The 17,392-nt window shown below is 36.7% G+C and overlaps 2 protein-coding genes and 1 non-coding gene across 3 annotated transcripts in view; 2 read left to right on the top strand and 1 right to left on the bottom strand.

The window, feature by feature from the left end:
- Window positions 1-629, top strand: part of LOC109237316 (H/ACA ribonucleoprotein complex subunit 4-like) — a 1,571-nt gene extending 942 nt beyond the window's left edge. The window contains exons 2-3 of the mRNA XM_019403614.1: window positions 196-199; window positions 306-629. Of these exons, the coding sequence (XP_019259159.1) occupies window positions 196-199; window positions 306-629 (328 nt within the window). The remainder of the gene's footprint in view (window positions 1-195; window positions 200-305) is intronic.
- Window positions 1,337-1,410, top strand: TRNAR-UCG. The gene has a single exon. It is a non-coding gene; the product is annotated as a tRNA-Arg (tRNA).
- Window positions 1,544-5,984, bottom strand: LOC109228635 (MAR-binding filament-like protein 1-1). The gene is made up of 4 exons (XM_019393794.1): window positions 5,590-5,984; window positions 4,244-4,284; window positions 3,983-4,120; window positions 1,544-3,569 (listed from the first exon to the last, which is right to left on the bottom strand). The coding sequence occupies exons 1-4, from the start codon at window positions 5,861-5,863 to the stop codon at window positions 1,842-1,844; spliced, it is 2,181 nt and encodes a 726-aa protein (XP_019249339.1). The 5' UTR covers window positions 5,864-5,984; the 3' UTR covers window positions 1,544-1,841.

Below are 17,392 nucleotides of genomic sequence, written 5' to 3' on the forward strand. Positions count from 1 at the left end.
TGCAACCGGGTTCTCATCTACCTTCAAGCTCCATCAGCCCTGACTCTAAATACTCCAACCTCTCTGTTGATTTAGTAGCGATTCCTCTCCATTCATTGATTGCTTCCATCTCTAGTTTGTGCTGTTCCAAATGTCTGGCCTCAGATTCAAAAATTCTTCTATGTAACCTCCTATATTTGACTTGTGCCTCGACAGCGTCGTCTATGACCCTATTTCCCAAATCAATCCCCGACTTGACTTCTCCTGCTATGTCATCGACCAACCATGATGGGTAGAAACACACATGGCCAGCATGGTACCGATAGATAGTCGAGGAGAAGAAGGCTGGAGATGAAGCTGTGGAGGTTGAAGTCACAAAGAAAGAAAAGAAGAAAAAGAAGAAAGAAGCTGATGAAGCTGCAACCCCGGATGTAGAGACGGCAAAAAAGGAAAAGAAAAAGAAGGATAAAGAAAAAGATGGTGCTGCATCTTCAGATGAGGAGAAGTCTGAGAAAAAGAAGAAAAAGAAGAAGAAAGATAAAGATGCGGAGAATGGTGATGTAGCTGTTGGGAGTGATGGCGATGAAGGAAGTAAAAGCAAGAAGAAGGAGAAGAAGAAAAAGAAGAATAAAGATGCACAACATGAGTAGAGGAGAGGTCTTGGCCCCCTTGACCAAATCAATGCTTATATGTATGTCATATTGCATGTCATGTAGTTGTTCAAAAATTTTGCCGCTTATTCACTTGTTTGGGCAGGAGTTTGTTGCAGCTGAGTTCCTGATCATAGACGTGCTTATTAGTTTAATAGTTTAATCTGTGTCTTTTATTTGTTCAGACTAGATTACTGCAATCCACAAGGCTATTTTCAGTCTTAAAAAAAAACGCTTAAATAAACTGTTACTTCATATGGTGTTCTACTTCAAATGAGATTCTGAGAAGCCAAAAGATTTTTATGATTTAGATATGTAGTATGTTGGAAGTAGAGCACAACAAGACCGCATTTGAGCTGGAGTTTGTGGAGAGTTGACAAGACTATCAATAAAATCTGGTTGATGATCCCTGGTGCTATTTTTTGGTGTTTATGGAATGAAAGGAATAGAAGATGTTTTGATGGAATCTCAACTCCAATTCACACTCTCAAAGCTAATTGCCTACTCAATCTTTTTGTTGGACTAAATTAGCTTTTGTAATTAGCACTGACCAATTTTTGGACTTTGTTAGCTCCCTGCTGTAAAGGGAGCTACAATTCTTATTTTTTCTTTTTTCTGCATTTCATTACTTTTGTAACTTGCATCTCCTTGATGCCTTTTACTAATGAAACACCTTATTTCATCCAAAAAAAAAAAAAAAAAAACAAGACCGCATAGCGCAGTGGATTAGCGCGTTTGACTTCGGATCAAAAGGTCGTGGGTTCGACTCCCACTGTGGTCGGCTCATAGATTTTTATTATTATTCACTTTTATTTTAAGAAAGATGGTATCAGCTGCATGTTCATTTGTACTGCTGATAACTGATTGTTGGAAAAATGCTACTATCTGCCTAACATGGGGAACTGAGACAGTACTTTACACATTTCAAATTTCTTATTCATGGATATCATGCAATCCATTCCAAATTTCTTATTTGCAACAAGTTGCAGCAGACTGGATGATATCCAGAGATCACACACACACTGCATAAATTGTTTGTGCAACTTCTAGACTGGAAATATACACTCACTGAGAATACAGCTTGCAGGAAGTTTCTTTCAAAGGCAATATCCTAATTCTGGCTTCTCTATAATACACCATTAATCTATTCTCGTCGCAATCAATTTGAGTCAAGGACAAAAAGGAAAGATATGTCACTTTAGAAACAGCAAACTATGAGCTTTCTTGCTGAGAAGCCGGCTGACTAGCAGTCTTCCTCCTCCTGGTTGTTCTCTTCACTGTTACTGTTGCCTTTTCCCCAGCTTCAACTTTTTCCTCTTTGTTAACAGGAGCTTTTACTGAATTTACTTGGGTCCGCAACCGCAAAATCTCACCTTTTGCTGATGCCATTTCATCTTCCAATTTCTTTGCTCTCTTCTCCAGACTCTCGCGTTCCTTGCCAAGTTTCATCACCAGGCTATGGGCATCTTCAAGGTTTTCTCGGGCTTCTTGAGAAATTTGCTTTTGCTCAGAAACAGACTTTTGGAGCACTTCTCTATCGTCTTCGATGCTGGAAATACGAGAATTAGCAAGCTCAAGCTCCTTTGCAAGTGCAAAAGCATTTCGGTTCATCTCATCAAGTGATTCTGTAGCCCTTTCCAACTCTTCTTCCAGATTCTTCCGTGACTCTTTCTCTCTTGCAATTTGAGCCTCCAAAAATGTTAGCTCTTTCTCCAGTGTCACGACGATATTCTTTTCTTGTTTCAGTTCATCAGCAGCACGTTCTGCTTTCTTGTAGACATCAACTAGCTCCGTCTGTAAGTTATCACGATTTTCAGTAACAGCCGCTAGTTCATTGGACATAGTGTGCATTTCTTCATTTGTTTTCTTTAGAAGCTCCCTAGTAGCGGTCAGCTCCGCAGCTAAGAGCTCTGCACCACGTTTTGTCTCGACAATGTTCCTCTGTAACGATGTCCTTGTTTCCTCCAATCCCATCTGAAGTTTAGAAACCTCAGCTTCAAGCTTAGAGCAAAGATGCCTCGACAGCTGTAGTTGTTCTGCCATATCAGAAGCTTCACTTCTTGATTTCTTAAGAGTTTCCTGAGTGACCTGGACCTCTAGCTTCAACTTGCTTATGTTTTCCAGCTCAGCGTCCAGCATTCTCCTTAGGTTTTCTTTTTCTTGAGTCAGATCAGCAATTAGCACTTTATTTTTGCGTACTTCATCTGAGGCAGCGCCAAGTTGTTCCTCGACCTGGTGTAGTCTCTTTTCTTGTTCCCCCAACAGCTTGGCATCTGAAGCCACTTTCTTCTCTGAAATAGACTTGAATTCGCTGTATTCCTTTTGAATAGCATCAAGCTCTTTTTTAGATTCATCTCTCTCAACGAGCAAAGAATTTAATTGCACATTCAGGTTGTCTTCTGATTCACGTTTCAACTCCAGTTCTCTCTCTCTTTTCTGGACTTCGTCTTTAAGTTCTTTGATTTCTGAAGTCAAATTCATCAGCTGATCCTGAGATTCCTGATACATTGTGCTCAGTTTATCTGCCTCTGATTCTTTTTCAGCTAGTTTAGAGGTGGTATTCTGAAGACTCGCCTCTTTATCTTTGATCTCTGTAGTAAGCAGAGTTATCTTTTCTTGCAGAACTTGTATCAAATCAAGCTTCTCTTTAAGCTCCTCCTGCAATTTCTTCTTATCCTCCTTCGTCTGCATTAGGTCATTTTGAAGGCCCTCGATCTTAACTTTGAGCTCTTCAGTAAATCTTCTTTCTTTTTGCAGCTCCTGACCAAGGTTAGTTACTGTACTCTTTGCTGAATTCAATTGGTTAACCAGAGCTCGCTTTTCTTCGCCTGCTCTCTTAAGTTGATTATTTCGAACTTCTCTTTCGTTCAGCAGCTCAGACTCAAATTTCTTCTCCATTGAAACAAATGCAGCTTCTTTCTCCTTCAGCTTATTTTTCATCTGAGAACATGAAAGCAGATGTTAATTAGTAAAAGCGACCCAAGAAACTAAAACTCATCCTTTCTGCCTATATTCTTACAATTTAGAATAAAGTTTCAGCTAATGGTCTAAGCATGTTAAGATCACTTGCAGATGTTTTATGTTTAAACTGTTAGCAGTAAGTTAATTTCAGGCCAAACTGCGACTAATTTAGACAAGTTGCCCCTCCATTGTATTCTGCAGTCTCTGCTAAGAAATGTTGCTCAAGGACATTATACTTTCAGAAGTAATTGTACCATGTAATGGATATAGAATGTCAGTAAGATGATAGGAACACTTTGCTTTAAGATCCCATCCCAACTGCGTCCATTGAGACTTAAAGTTACAGAAAACTTATATAACAGAACACATAGAGAAGAGCATATCTAGCTTACAGATTCAATGGTTGCATCAGAAAGGTTCTTCTCGTTTCGAGCCAAGGCATAAAGAGAACCAAGCACGCCTGAACCAAACACTCCAAGTCCATTAAGTAGAGAAAAGAAGGGATTCTCTGCATTTCCTTGGATTGTTTGCTGGTTACAAGAAAACATTCAAACTGAGAGCATATAAAGCTGATGATAATATAGAATGAAGCAATAGCAGAATGCATTCTCTCTCAATCTTTTCTCAAGGAGATGCTAGCCATAAATTCTGACCTCTGTCTCCTCTTTCTGTGGCTGTGCCTTTACTTGAGAATCTGAAATACGATGAGAGCTGAGTTAAGCATTTTTTGGAAAAGGCATCAGGGTGTGGGATATAAACCCTTCACAATCCAAATACAAGTTCACAATATCTAGCAAAAACTTTCAGATATTAACCACAATCACAAACAACATATGTAAGTAGTGCCCCTGAATCTTCAGAAATATGCTAGATATTACTACTCAGGTACCAAAAAAAATTACACAGAAAGGAGATTGAATGCACTAGTTTCTGATAAATAAGCCTAGCAATAAAAAAAATATGGAAAGAAGCTGTGCTATCTATTGGTCTTTGATATGAAAATGTACTTCTGCTACTTTTCCATCCCCTCACCCCAAAGTTTGGAAGTGAATACTTTCACCATGACCAACCAGATGAACAAAGCAGAGTCAAAGAGACATAGGTAAACCCACTCTTAATATCCAGGTTGCAGACTCATTCCCAGTTTTTGTTCTTTCGATCTCTCTTTTTCCTCTGTTGCGATGAGGATCAAGTGACTCTACAATAAGAAACTGACAAATGAATGATGGAATAGATTACTTCATAAGCCGAGATAAGTTTCCAAGGAAGCAATTTAACGTTTACCAAAGCTTAGCTTTCCTGGCATTTCGTTTTCTAAACAAAATTAGAAATTCAGCTGACAACAAAATAATTCTGTACCTTTTGTTTGTCTGCACTAACCATAATACTTTAACGAGTGAACATAATTAAGAACTGCGCTAAAAAGCATGAGAATCAAGTATGTAAGGTTCTCGATAACGATCAAGCTACAAATATATATAGTTGGAGACGGAAATTATTAACGAGGAAGTCGATCTCAGTACTCTTAAATTGAACTAGAAGTCCATTATTGCACTGATCAAGTGCACATGAATGATATTGAAAAGTTTGACAAGTAATCTTGTGGGAAAAAATAATAAGAAAAGAAATGCAGTTGTCATTCAATGGTAGGCTGATTAAACCTGAATACTCAGGAAACCATTGTCAATTCCAGACTTTCTTAATCAACATTCTTTCCAAATACCTTTAGCAAACAGTACAGTCAGTATACTAGTGCACCTTAGATCTACCTAAAGAATCGCCAAATTATCTAATCATAATTGCCATTAAAGAAGTGTCAGCTGATTAAAAAAGACCAAATGGCAATGGACGAGGCTTTTATCATATTCACCGGTTCTATAAATTAAAGAACATATTTTGACTTAAAGATAAAAAGAAGCTAAAGAACCCTATTATTTTTCAACTCAGAGCAAGCAATGTCGAATAATAAAAAGGGAAATAATCAAGAAAAATGATTGACCTACTGACAAGCCTTCAAGAGCCGTTGCCCTTAAGTTGAGAAGTGGAAGAACTGAAAACCCCACGAAAAGAATCGTTCTTCTGCTGCAGAAATCGCTTTCCTTTTGATTCTCCGAGTGTATACATGCCATAGCTGACCTTTTCTTTTTACAATTTTGCGCATTTCTTGGGGGAAAAAGCAAAGGTGTAAATTGGGAAGAAGATAGTGATGAAGAAGAAGAAGACGAAAAGAGAGAATGAGAGAGTGGAGATTGGGGAAAACAAGAACTCCCCATTACAAAGTTGGTTGGTTTCTCCTGATTTCCACTCTCAAAAGTGATAAAAGAAGCAGATTTCAGAGGCCAGTGATTGCTCTATCTGCCTACAGTCGTTACTACTTCTGAGGACCACAATGCCCTTACTTCTAATTTCCCCAACTCTTTATACTTGTGGGAAATTGGGGATTTCAGTACATTAAGCTATGTATAGTGTAAAATATAACTTGTTATTGATTAAAATATACAGAACATCTTTGCATAACCCACCGTCAAAAGATTGAACACCTTTATTATTTAAACACTCTTATTAAATACCCACCGGCAAAAGATTGAACACCTTTATTATTTATTAAAATTTTTTGGCAAAGATAGATATAGTACGGACTAATTGGTGCAATTATATATATGTGTGCGTTCGCGGGGATGCCCGCGATGCGCTGAGTATACCTTCAATGTCACTTAATAATGGTGGGTGTCACTAATCATATTTGAAACACACATGATTAGTGCATATTCTCATCTAAAAATAGAACAATAAATATGCTAATTATTGAAATGAAGTATCTTCAGCTGAATTGAGCGAAGATGATAGGTGAAGAAGAAGAAGAAGAAAGAAGAGAGAGAATATTCTGTTTTTTGTTATTCAGAAAAAATAGAAGCCTCAATGTACATTGTGTCTTTCTCCTTATTTATACTACCTATCTACTTAATACAAATTAATTAGCTTAACTACTCAACTAACTGTACATGTGAAACTAACTAACTGACTCCAAACTAATATGTACAACACCAATAGCCGATGTACAAGTATTGCTACTACTGCTCTTTTCAACACTCCCCCTCAAGTTGAGTGATGAAAAAATGTTAATCATCCCCAACTTGCAAACCATCTCATTATGTAGTTGTTTTCCAAGTGCCTTGGTTAGTATATCTACAATTTGATCTTTACTGGGAACATGGGCTGTTTTGATCATGCCCTGTTGTAGTTTTTCTCTAATGAAGTGACAGTCAATCTCTATGTGCTTTGTGCGCTGATGATACATTGGATTTGAAGCAATCTGTATAGCTGCTTTGTTATCACAGTACAACTCCATAGGCAGATCAACTTGCATTCCTAATTCTTCCAGAAATCCATGAATCCAAGTTAACTCAGCCACAGTGCTTGCCATGCCTCTATACTCAGCCTCTGCTGAACTTCTTGAATCTGTGCTCCGTTTCTTGGATTTCCAAAAAATCATGGAGTCTCCAAGTTTTATGCAAAAGCCCGTAACAGATTTCCTAGTCACTGAGCAGGATGCCCAGTCTACATCACAGAATGCAGACACTTTCCTACTCTGTTTGCTACTCATCAACAAACCTTGTACTATACAGTTCTTGATATATTTCACTACCCTCAATGCTGCATCATAATGAGACTGTTTTGGTGCATTCATAAATTGAATGAGAACTTGGACTGCATATGAAATATCTGGCCTTGTGATTGCCAAATACAAGAGTCTCCCTATAAGTCTCTGATACACTCTGGTGTCTTCAAGCTCTGTGTCATGTCCTTGCTTATCAAAAAGCTTGTCATATTCCACACTAGTAAGCTTCATGTTCTGGTCTAAAGGGGAGATGCTGGGCTTTGCTCCTCCTAGACCACATTCTGACACAAGTTTCAATACATACTTCCTTTGGTTCATGAGGATTCCCTTATGTGATCTTGCAAATTCAATACCAAGAAAGAACTTTAGCTCTCCCAAATCCTTCATCTTGAAATTGTGATTCAGTATGTCTTTAGCTTCTTGAATTAAGAACTTATCATTACCTGTAATCAGAAGATCATCAACATAGACCAATATAATCACTATGGCATTCCATGTCTTCTTAGTGAATAGTGAATGATCCAATTTGCTTTGGTTGAAGCCAGACTCTGTGAGAGCTGAGGTGAGCTTTAAATTCCATTGTCTGCTAGCCTGTTTTAATCCATAGAGGGATTTGAGTAGTCTACACACTCTAGTCTCCCGCTGACTACCAAACCCTTCATGCATACTTATAGACTTCTTCCGAAAGATCACCCTGTAGGAAAGCGTTGTACACATCCATCTGAAGCAAGGGCCAACCATACTGAGCAGCTAGAGCAATAATACTCCTGACTGTGACCATCTTCACCACAGGTGAGAAGGTCTCATGGTAATCCAGTCCCTCTTGTTGAGTGAACCCCTTGGCAACTAAGCGAGCTTTGTATCTTTCCACAGTCCCATCTGCCTTGTACTTCACCTTATAAACCCATTTGCAACCAATTGGAGTCTTGCCTGCAGGTAAAGCTACCAACTCCCAGGTGTTATTGTTAGTGAGGGCCTGAACCTCAAGCTTCATAGCCTGTACCCAATTGCTGTCTTGAGCAGCTTGTTAAGAAGGTGATAAAGAAGAGTAATTGAGGAAGGAAGAAATAGGATAAGAGTAGAAGTAGACTGGACCTGATGCACATAATCAGTTAACCACAAGGGAGGATTAGATGTCCTGGCAGACTTCCTCAAAGTAACATCTGAAATATGAGTAGGTTGTGGCTCAATGGGAGAAGGAGGTGAGGCATTAGGATTAGGATGCATAACAGGAAATGGAGGTGGTTGTGGACTAGAGGGCTTTGGTTGTGCAACAGAAGTTGGAGGTGAACATGGTGGTACATCATTCCTGGCAGGAAATGTATCATCATATGAAGAAATAGGAGCCGGACTAGGAAAGGTAGGAGTTGAGTTAGGGAGATGTGAATGCAGAAATGTGGACTTGGGATGTCTAAAAGGAAATGTATTTTCTCTAAAAGAGACATCTCTGCTGACAAAAAAGGTTCTTGAGGAAATGTTGTAGAGCTTACATCCTTTTTGAGTCTCTGAGTAACCCATGAAAATGGCAGGAATGGATTTAGAAGAGAACTTGTCTGTGAAGCATGGTGTGGTTGCATAACACAAACAGCCAAACACTTTAAGATGAGTAAGTACAGGTGGTTGACCATGAAATAACTCATATGGAGATTTCCCTGAAAGAACTGAAGAAGGCAATCTGTTAATGATGACGGCAACTGTAAGAACACATTCTCCCCAGAATTTCAAGGGGACATGGGCTTGAAACCTAAGGGCTCTAGCCATTTCACGTAAATGCCTGTGCTTTCGTTAAGCCACTCCATTTTGTTGTGGAGTTTGCACACAAGAACTTTGATGGACAATCCCAAGAGAAGTAAAAAGAGTTGCACATTGAGCATTAAAAAATTCAAGACCATTATCAGACCTAATAATCTTGATAGAGGCAGAAAACTGAGTCTTAACAAGTACAATAAAAGACTTGATTAACAAGAACACATCACTTTTCATTCTCATCAAGTAGATCCAAGTCATTCTAGAATAGTCATCTACAATGGTAAGAAAGTATCTATATCCATTGTAAGTGTATTGTCTATATGGACCCCACGCATCCATATGTACAAGTTCAAAAGGGGTTACAGTTTTATTATGACTAATAGGAAAGCGGAGCTTAGTCTGCCTTGCTAAAGGACAGATAGTACAAGATAGCTACTCTTTATTCAACTCATGGGTTTTTAGAAATTGAATTTTCTATAGGACTGCTAATGGAGCATGGCCAAGTCTTTGGTGCCATATAGAGCACTGATCTGAATGGTTTGATGGAGAACAAGTAGATGCTGAAGTAGAAGCTGGAACTGACACAGAAGAAGCAGCAGGAACTGAAACAAGAGAGGCAACAGGACAGGAATTTGTAGTAGGTAATGTTGTATTGAATGTTATGACTGATGATTGCTTAGGTGCTTTGACAGGTGATGGCTTCGTGGCAGGTTGAAGTATGTAGAGGCCATCCTTCTCATTACAAATCCCCCTCACCTTGCCAGTGCAAAGGTCCTGAAAAATGCAAAATTCAGGGAAGAATAATGCACAACATCTCAGCTCTTTGGTAAGTTTGGATACTGACAACAGGTTATATTTGAAATTTGGAACATAAAGCACATTACATAATTCAAGATCATCAGAAAGATTTAATGACCCTGTATGTGTTACTGATGTAATGTTTCCATTTGGCAGATGGACTTTACTAGTACTGGGAAACACAAGAGTAGATTGAGTTAAAAAGTCCAGACTAGAAGCCATATGGTTTGAGGCCCCAATGTCAATTATCTAGGAGTTAGGTTGTGAACCTGCAAGCAAACAAGTGTCAAGGAATTCTTTTATACCTGTCATGTTAACTTTGGCTTCTGCAACTGCTGGTTCATGGCTGATTAATTTCAAAAGCTGATTATATTGCTCTGAGGTGAACATTGGCATGCTGCTATTCCCTGATGATTCACTTGCTTCTGGTTGAACTTTGTGGCCTATCACAATTTCTCCTTTTGTTGAATTTGTGATTGGAAGGATATCCCACAAACTTGTAGAAATTTTCTCTCCTATGTCCTTTCATATTACAGTAATCACAATAAGGTCCAGAGTTTCTTTTGAACATGTTGTCTTGTGTGGCAGCTAGAGTTGTAGGATCATTCAAGTTCATCTGTTGCAGTGTTGGTGTGAGTTGTGATATCATATTGGACTGAATCATTTGGCTTTCATCCTACATTATCATATTGTAGGCTTGATTGAGGGTTGGAACAGGGACTCTTAGCAACACTTGACTCCTAGCTTGGGCATATGTTTCATTTAGACCCATTAGAAACTCTCTGATGTTCCATATGTTCTGCGTACGCTTTATGCTTTGCATAGTCACATGGCAAAGGTACCATGGACCAATATTCATCCCAAACACTCTTCAGTTTTGAGTAATATTCCGATACTGAAGTGCCCTGACTTATGGTGCAGATTTCACGGAGCAATTGATAAACTCTAGTCAAGTTTTTTTTTGTCAAATCGTTCCTTAAGGTCCATCCAAATACTGGTGGCATTAGCTGAATACATCATTCCATTTGCCAACTCTTTCGATACAGAATTAGTGATCCATGATAGAACGAAAGCATTACACCGTTCCCATTCATGTTCTAAGTCGCCTTTATAATCTTCTTTGCAACACGTCCCGTCTATGAACCCTAATTTGTTCTTCACCAATAACGCAACCTTCATAGAATTGCTCCATGCTGTATAGTTTTCTATTCTTGTTAATTGATGTGGAACTAAAACACTACCTGGACTATCCGATGGATGCAGATAAAGAGGATGCCTAGGATGAATATCTGTTAACTTCTCTCCATTGCTCGTCTGAGTTTCTCCAGATTCCGGCATTTTTACTTTCAATTTCTTAGCAATTTGAAATCAAAATTCACCTCAATGTGAAATAAGAGTGAACGAAGGCTCCGATTTGTGAAAATTGCTGGATTTTAGGGCAAATCAACCTCTCACACAGCAATCGTGAAATTCTAGGGCAGATCTGAATTCCTCTCAAAACTTCAACGAAATAGAGTTGATTCTTCAACAATAATCACCAATTCCTCAACAATTCAGCTCGGAAACGCCATGGATCTTGGCTTTGATACCATATTGAAAGGAAGTATCTTCAGCTGAATTGAGCGAAGAGGATAGGTGAAGAAGAAGAAGAAAGAAGAGAGAGAATATTCTGTTTTTTGTTATTCCGAGAAAATAGAAGCCTCAATATACACGTGTGTCTTTCTCCTTATTTATACTACCTATCTACTTAATATAAATTAATTAGCTTAACTAACTGTACATGTGAAACTAACAACTGACTCCAAACTAATATGTACAACACCAATAGCTACGAGTATTGCTACTACTGCTTTTTTTCCAGCACTAATGAGGTCTAAAATTTAGAAAGCATAGTGGCGTATTGTAAAATGGTGGTGATAATGGGAGGTATATGCTAGCTTCTGGTCCACGTAATGAAAGATCATGTGCTGTTTTGAATATATGCCAAATAAAACGGTGCAGCACCTTTATCCATAACTTTATCACTACTTTAATTTCTTCGTACTCTTATTCATGAGTCTCAAAATCTAAATTAACACACGCTTCGCATATATAGAGGCGACACTCGAACAAGTAAAAATTGTAACAAACGAAAATCCAACTTGTTTTATTAAAAATATTTAATTTGTTTTTATTCAAGAAAAATAGAACACATATTTGGTGCCTAAACAAATTGCCTTTTGTACAAAATATAACTGTAATCACGAAATTGAAAACACATGTAGTGAAAAGAAAAGAAATTATACTCTAAAGCATTCAAAACCATGATCATCAGTTAAGTAGACATTAACTAAGGCATAATACAAAGTTAAATGAAATAGAAATCTAAAGAACATACACTGCAGAAAGACACTAGACGGTGACTCAACTAAACAGGAATTAATTAAAGCGGTTCTCTTAATCTAAGATCATGCGCTTAATCATACCAATTACTCTAATCACCAATGAAAAACTCGACTGGCCTATTATTCTTGCTTGAGCGACGTCGTCGTATATAAGGCCATGCATCCTCCAGCATCATGTACTGCTCAAAGTTAAGCATCAACTCATCAGACCGACATTTAATACTGCAGAATCTTGACTCTCTGTTTGTCACAAAATTATTTTGCAAAATTATTTACTATAGTACATACTACCTACTGGAGTATTATTTTTTTTTTTTTTTTTTCATATTTATGCTCAATATGACCAACCTGTGCATGAAAGTATCTTTCCCCTTTAAGCTCTTTTTGCACATCTTGCATTTTTCTTCAATGTATACCAGATATCCATCCTTAAGTGCTTGATTGTTTAAGCTAAATACATGTCCTTCACTGCGGCGGAGACTACTGGTACGTTGATTTTGATCATGAAATTCCAAGACACATTCGTTATACCTATTGAAGACATAATTAAATAAATAAAAATATTAATCTCTTTAATTGTGTAAACTAACACTCCTTAATATGGTTTTAGAGCGAGTAGAAGCACTAGCTCAAGTGTTGCTGTCATCCATTATCAAAAGAATTTTTTAACGTGCTTGCGCTATGGAAAAAAAAAAGATGGACTGCACGTGAAGGGGTGTGTTGAAGACATAAAAAAAGGACAACTTGGTGCATTAAACTCCTCTCCCGCTATGTGTAGGGTTCACGAAGGACCTGGCCACGTTGAGTCTTATGTATGTAACCTTGTCTTGCATTTCTGCAAGAGGCCCCCACCTGAACTCCTGGTCTTGCACCAAAATTCCTCATTAAGTGAATAGAAGTGTGCTCGGTCTTAAATTAAGCTTATTACCTATGAACAACTTGAGATTTTGGAGAACGAAACATTATGCGGGTGTAATCCTCGGAGTATTCAATCTCTTCAAGGGAAAGATAGGAGGCAAGTCCATGCTTACGGCAAACAGCAACTGCGACTGAATCTGTTGTTAATTGTCTGGTGGAAGCCAATACACAAGGCAAATGTGTTGAGCTTTCTCCAATAGCTAGACGACTGGGATTGAGACCAATATTCCTTAAATTCGTAGAAACAGTAGCTAAATTCGTAGTCTTGAATAATGTTGGACTAATTGCATCTTTATTCTGATGTACTGGTGGTGATTTTCCCTTTAAGGCATTTAAAATGCATGTTCCCACGTTCGTCACTGACTTAGGATTAGTTGAATTTTCCATGAAGATTAATTCCAGTGACAAACACGTTCATGACCTGGAATCTGTCGGAGAAATTTATACAGTGTATCAATATATATAAATTGAAAGAAGTAGCTGTAGATAAATAGAACAATGACAAAGCAAACGTGCATGGGTTTGGACTAAGGCGGAGCTAAGATTTATATTTTATATGGATTCTGAATTTTTTAACAATCATATTCAAGTGTTAATATTTGAGTTTTAAATTTGATATTTATACATATTTAATGAATTTCTTAACACAAAAACACTATTTTGGCAACAGATAATGGGTTCGGCTGAACCCATAGTTGGGCTTCTAGCTGCGCCCCTCGGTTTAATTTGGATCCGAGAAAAGAAAACAAATTAAAAGGCACTGTAGATTGTTCATGCTAATAGGCGCGCAGACACAAATAAATTATGTATATAGAATTAAGGCACTCACAGGAAAATCTGGGCTGCCTATCAATAGAAAAGTTGTTTGCATGAAAAGTAGCTGAAGTTAAAGAAAAGAAAGAACGGTCACAGTCTGCAAAACTATCAGAAAAATGACTAGGTTAATTAAACTAACATTGATGAACATTCTTGAACTGAGAAATTAAGAAATGCAGCAATTAATTGCAAGATTATGCAAACTAATTGAATGGATTAAAGAACTGAAGTGAAAGACTTACAAAAGTGCATGCTGTTTTTTTGTAATTTATCTGATGGGCAAAAGAGAAAGAGTTTTAGTCTCCTAATTCCATTAATAAATACTCACCTTCACTGGATAACTACTAGTAATTTTAAACGCATAATCCAACGTGTTTTTGGAAGCTATAGGGAAAAAACGGACAAAATAAAAAGAGGGAAAAAGATCATCAATTTCTGCATAATTTCCTGGAAAACTTGTTAAGAATAAATGGTTTTTCTCTTCTTTTTTTATGGGCACATTTTAAAACTCCATTTCGATACTTAAAATATATTTTTTTTAAATACTTAACGTTTATCAGCTACTTTCAATCAATCAAACCAAACAAACTTTATATTAAGCTATTTACAAATTGCATTATATGTCAAAGTTGGATGAATTGGGAAATTAGGTAACTGATTTCTGTAAAATAATAAATGTTTGTGTAATTAGTAGTGCTACTAATTTGCGTTGGGTGTTGCTTAAAAGAAGACAAAGTTGGTTGGTTTTAGCCCTGGCAAAGCTTACGAAAGTTGCTCTGAAACACACGTTTCTGACCACATTAGAAGATTCTTATTTTGTTGTTTCTTTACCTAGGAATTATCGATGGTAGATCGACGAGTTCAAAACAATATTTGTTCACGAGAAAATACTTATCCACATTCAAAATTACATCACAATAGTTAAGTGATCTAAGAATATCTATTAATTAATTTGATAATTAAATAGTAGATGTTTATATTGTAAATGCATATCATTCATCTAGTATTAAATTGGTGTATAAGAATAAGGTGTGTATACATTGTTTTGCTTATTTATGATGGTCATTTTTGGACAATTACAACAACGATTTTTTATTTTTTGATAAATGGAATCAAAATATAAACTTGAAGTATATACAAGGAGATGTAGTTGGTAGAGCATAATCAATTTAAAAATAATAGTCAATTATTGTTTATGACATTATGTCAACGATTGTTCATGTCGTTATGTTATTTATGTTGGTATGTCAACGATTATTTATGTCGTTATGTCTATAAGTATTCATATCAGGATATAAATGACTATTCATGTCGCTATGCCAGTGATTAGGACAACTGAAACTGAAATAAATATAATTATTACCGTTATCTTTTAACTGTTAACGACCTTTAACGGTTAGATTTTATTCGCTTAATGATCTTATTTGTTTTTCAATCATATAAATATCTATTTTAAGTTCTGGTTTTTAAGTAATATATCGATTTTTTTTTGGTTGGATGTTTAGCTTGACATATCATAATTTAGCACATAATGAATAATCAAAACATGTGTTTACTTTTTATTAAATAAAGTAAAAGTTTGCTATACGATTATGAAGATTAATTTTGTCATTTCAGTATTATGGTATAAATATATATACTTGTATATTCTTTAATGCATAAAATAATACATAAATTTTCTCATAATTTATGCAAATACTCCTATTATTTATGAGGAAAACAAATTTAGCAACCAAACATTATATTAAATATACTTAGTTTTATGTGAAGATTAAATTCCTAATTTAACCAATCAAAAGAACCTGTAAGCGTTCAAAACTGTGATGAGGATCATGTAATAATGTCCAAAAAAATTAGTGACAACCATAGCTCATATATGATAAGGTAATTAAAAAATGATCACTATATTAATTACATGAAGCAGCATGCACTATGATTTCAGGTTGGAATTACGTTTATAATTTTCTTTTCAAAGGATATATAACTCGGCATTTAATTTTCTTTACCTAGAATACACCATCATTAATAAGATCAATAACCAACTATAATGTCAAAATCTGGTAGCTTTTTGACAATATAAGTGTATTTGTCTATTGAAATACAATTAATAAATGATCAAATTAGTTCCATCTTCTGCTTTTAACCTAAATAGAAAACGCTGACAAACTACAGCTGGACGCGATTCTTCAATGTCCATAGAAACCACTTCTACTGCTATCCAAACAACTTTTTAAATTTCTCCAAAACCACTGTTGGGTTTGTTATTTAATAAATAACAATAAAAGAGGTGTGAATGAAAAATGGTGGGAGAAGAAATGGAGGGATGACCCGCGACCCGGTCCGGTCTAGCCCGTTTTTCTTTCCCGGATTAATTTAAATTCGTTTTAAATTTTCCGCAAAAATTTCCAACAGCCATGACTATTCTGAAAGGTTGCAAACCTCTTCATAGGGTCACACCTGTTCCAACAGTCATGACTATTCTGAAAGGTTGCAAACCTCTTCAGAAACATCACCAAGTTGGCTATAAATAGACCTTCAAATCCCAGAATATTTACTTACGAAATTTTCTGAATCTTCTTCTTCTTCTTCTTCTGCACAAAATATTCCAGTGTGTTTTACGACCATCGAGTGGTTCGCCGATCACCAGAGTTTTAGGTATCGATACACTGGTGAGTTAAATCATTCTATCCTGGGAGGATATATTCCATAACCTCGGGTACTTGAGGGGAATAATTTCCTTAAGGACACACTGTGTATTCAGTGGGCTCGATTTGTTCCTTCAACGTTTCAAAAATTATTTTGAAGTTCGAATATTATTTTTCAAAATTGTTTCTACTAACTTTCTGTTTTATTTTTCAGAAAGATTACTGTTTTATTTACTTACAGCAATACAGATAAATAACAACCACCAGAATTATACCTTATAACGCCATCAATGGGGATTCAAGGGCCAATACTAAACCGCCTCTTCAGGAAACCCCCTCTTTCAAAGACAAACTACTCACAGATACTACTCTACATAATATAGCAGTCCACTTTGAAGCCTTTCCAAACAATCTACTGATCAAGAAGCGCAATCATTAGAGCCTATGGACTGCAATACGCGTGACATGGATATATTAAATGAAGGCTACAATGTAAGTCTGTCATATGAAGATTTGCAACGCATTTATCATCCTTGGAAACACTCGGTCATCATAAAGCTCTTGGAAAGCATATTGTGCACCACCATCTAAGGAGGAAAGTCCAAGAACAATGGAAAATTACTGAAAACTTCACATTAATTGACTTTAGGTGCAGATTACTACATTGCTAAATTTATAAAGGAATAAAATTTAGCCAAAGTTTTGCATCAAGGTTGTGGTTTATCAATGGACACTTCCTCTCAGTGCAAAAGTGGGAGCCAAACTTTGTGGCAATTGAAGCTAAGCCCCTTCATACAACCATTTGGGTTCATTTACCACATCTCCCTGCTGAGTTCTACGATGGTGTGGTCCTTTGAAAAATAGGGAACACAA

This window comes from Nicotiana attenuata, chromosome 1 (assembly GCF_001879085.1).
Source record: "Nicotiana attenuata strain UT chromosome 1, NIATTr2, whole genome shotgun sequence".
Lineage (NCBI taxonomy): Eukaryota > Viridiplantae > Streptophyta > Magnoliopsida > Solanales > Solanaceae > Nicotiana > Nicotiana attenuata.

Excerpts from the sequence above, each read along its gene's own strand:
- LOC109228635 (XM_019393794.1), bottom strand. The coding sequence starts at position 5,863 with ATGGGGAGTTCTTGTTTTCCCCAATCTCCACTCTCTCATTCTCTCTTT. Across the intron at positions 4,285-5,589 it reads TCTTGAAGGCTTGTCAGTAG|ATTCTCAAGTAAAGGCACAG; the intron begins GTCAATCATTTT and ends ATCGTATTTCAG. Across the intron at positions 3,570-3,982 it reads CTGATGCAACCATTGAATCT|ATGAAAAATAAGCTGAAGGA; the intron begins GTAAGCTAGATA and ends TCATGTTCTCAG.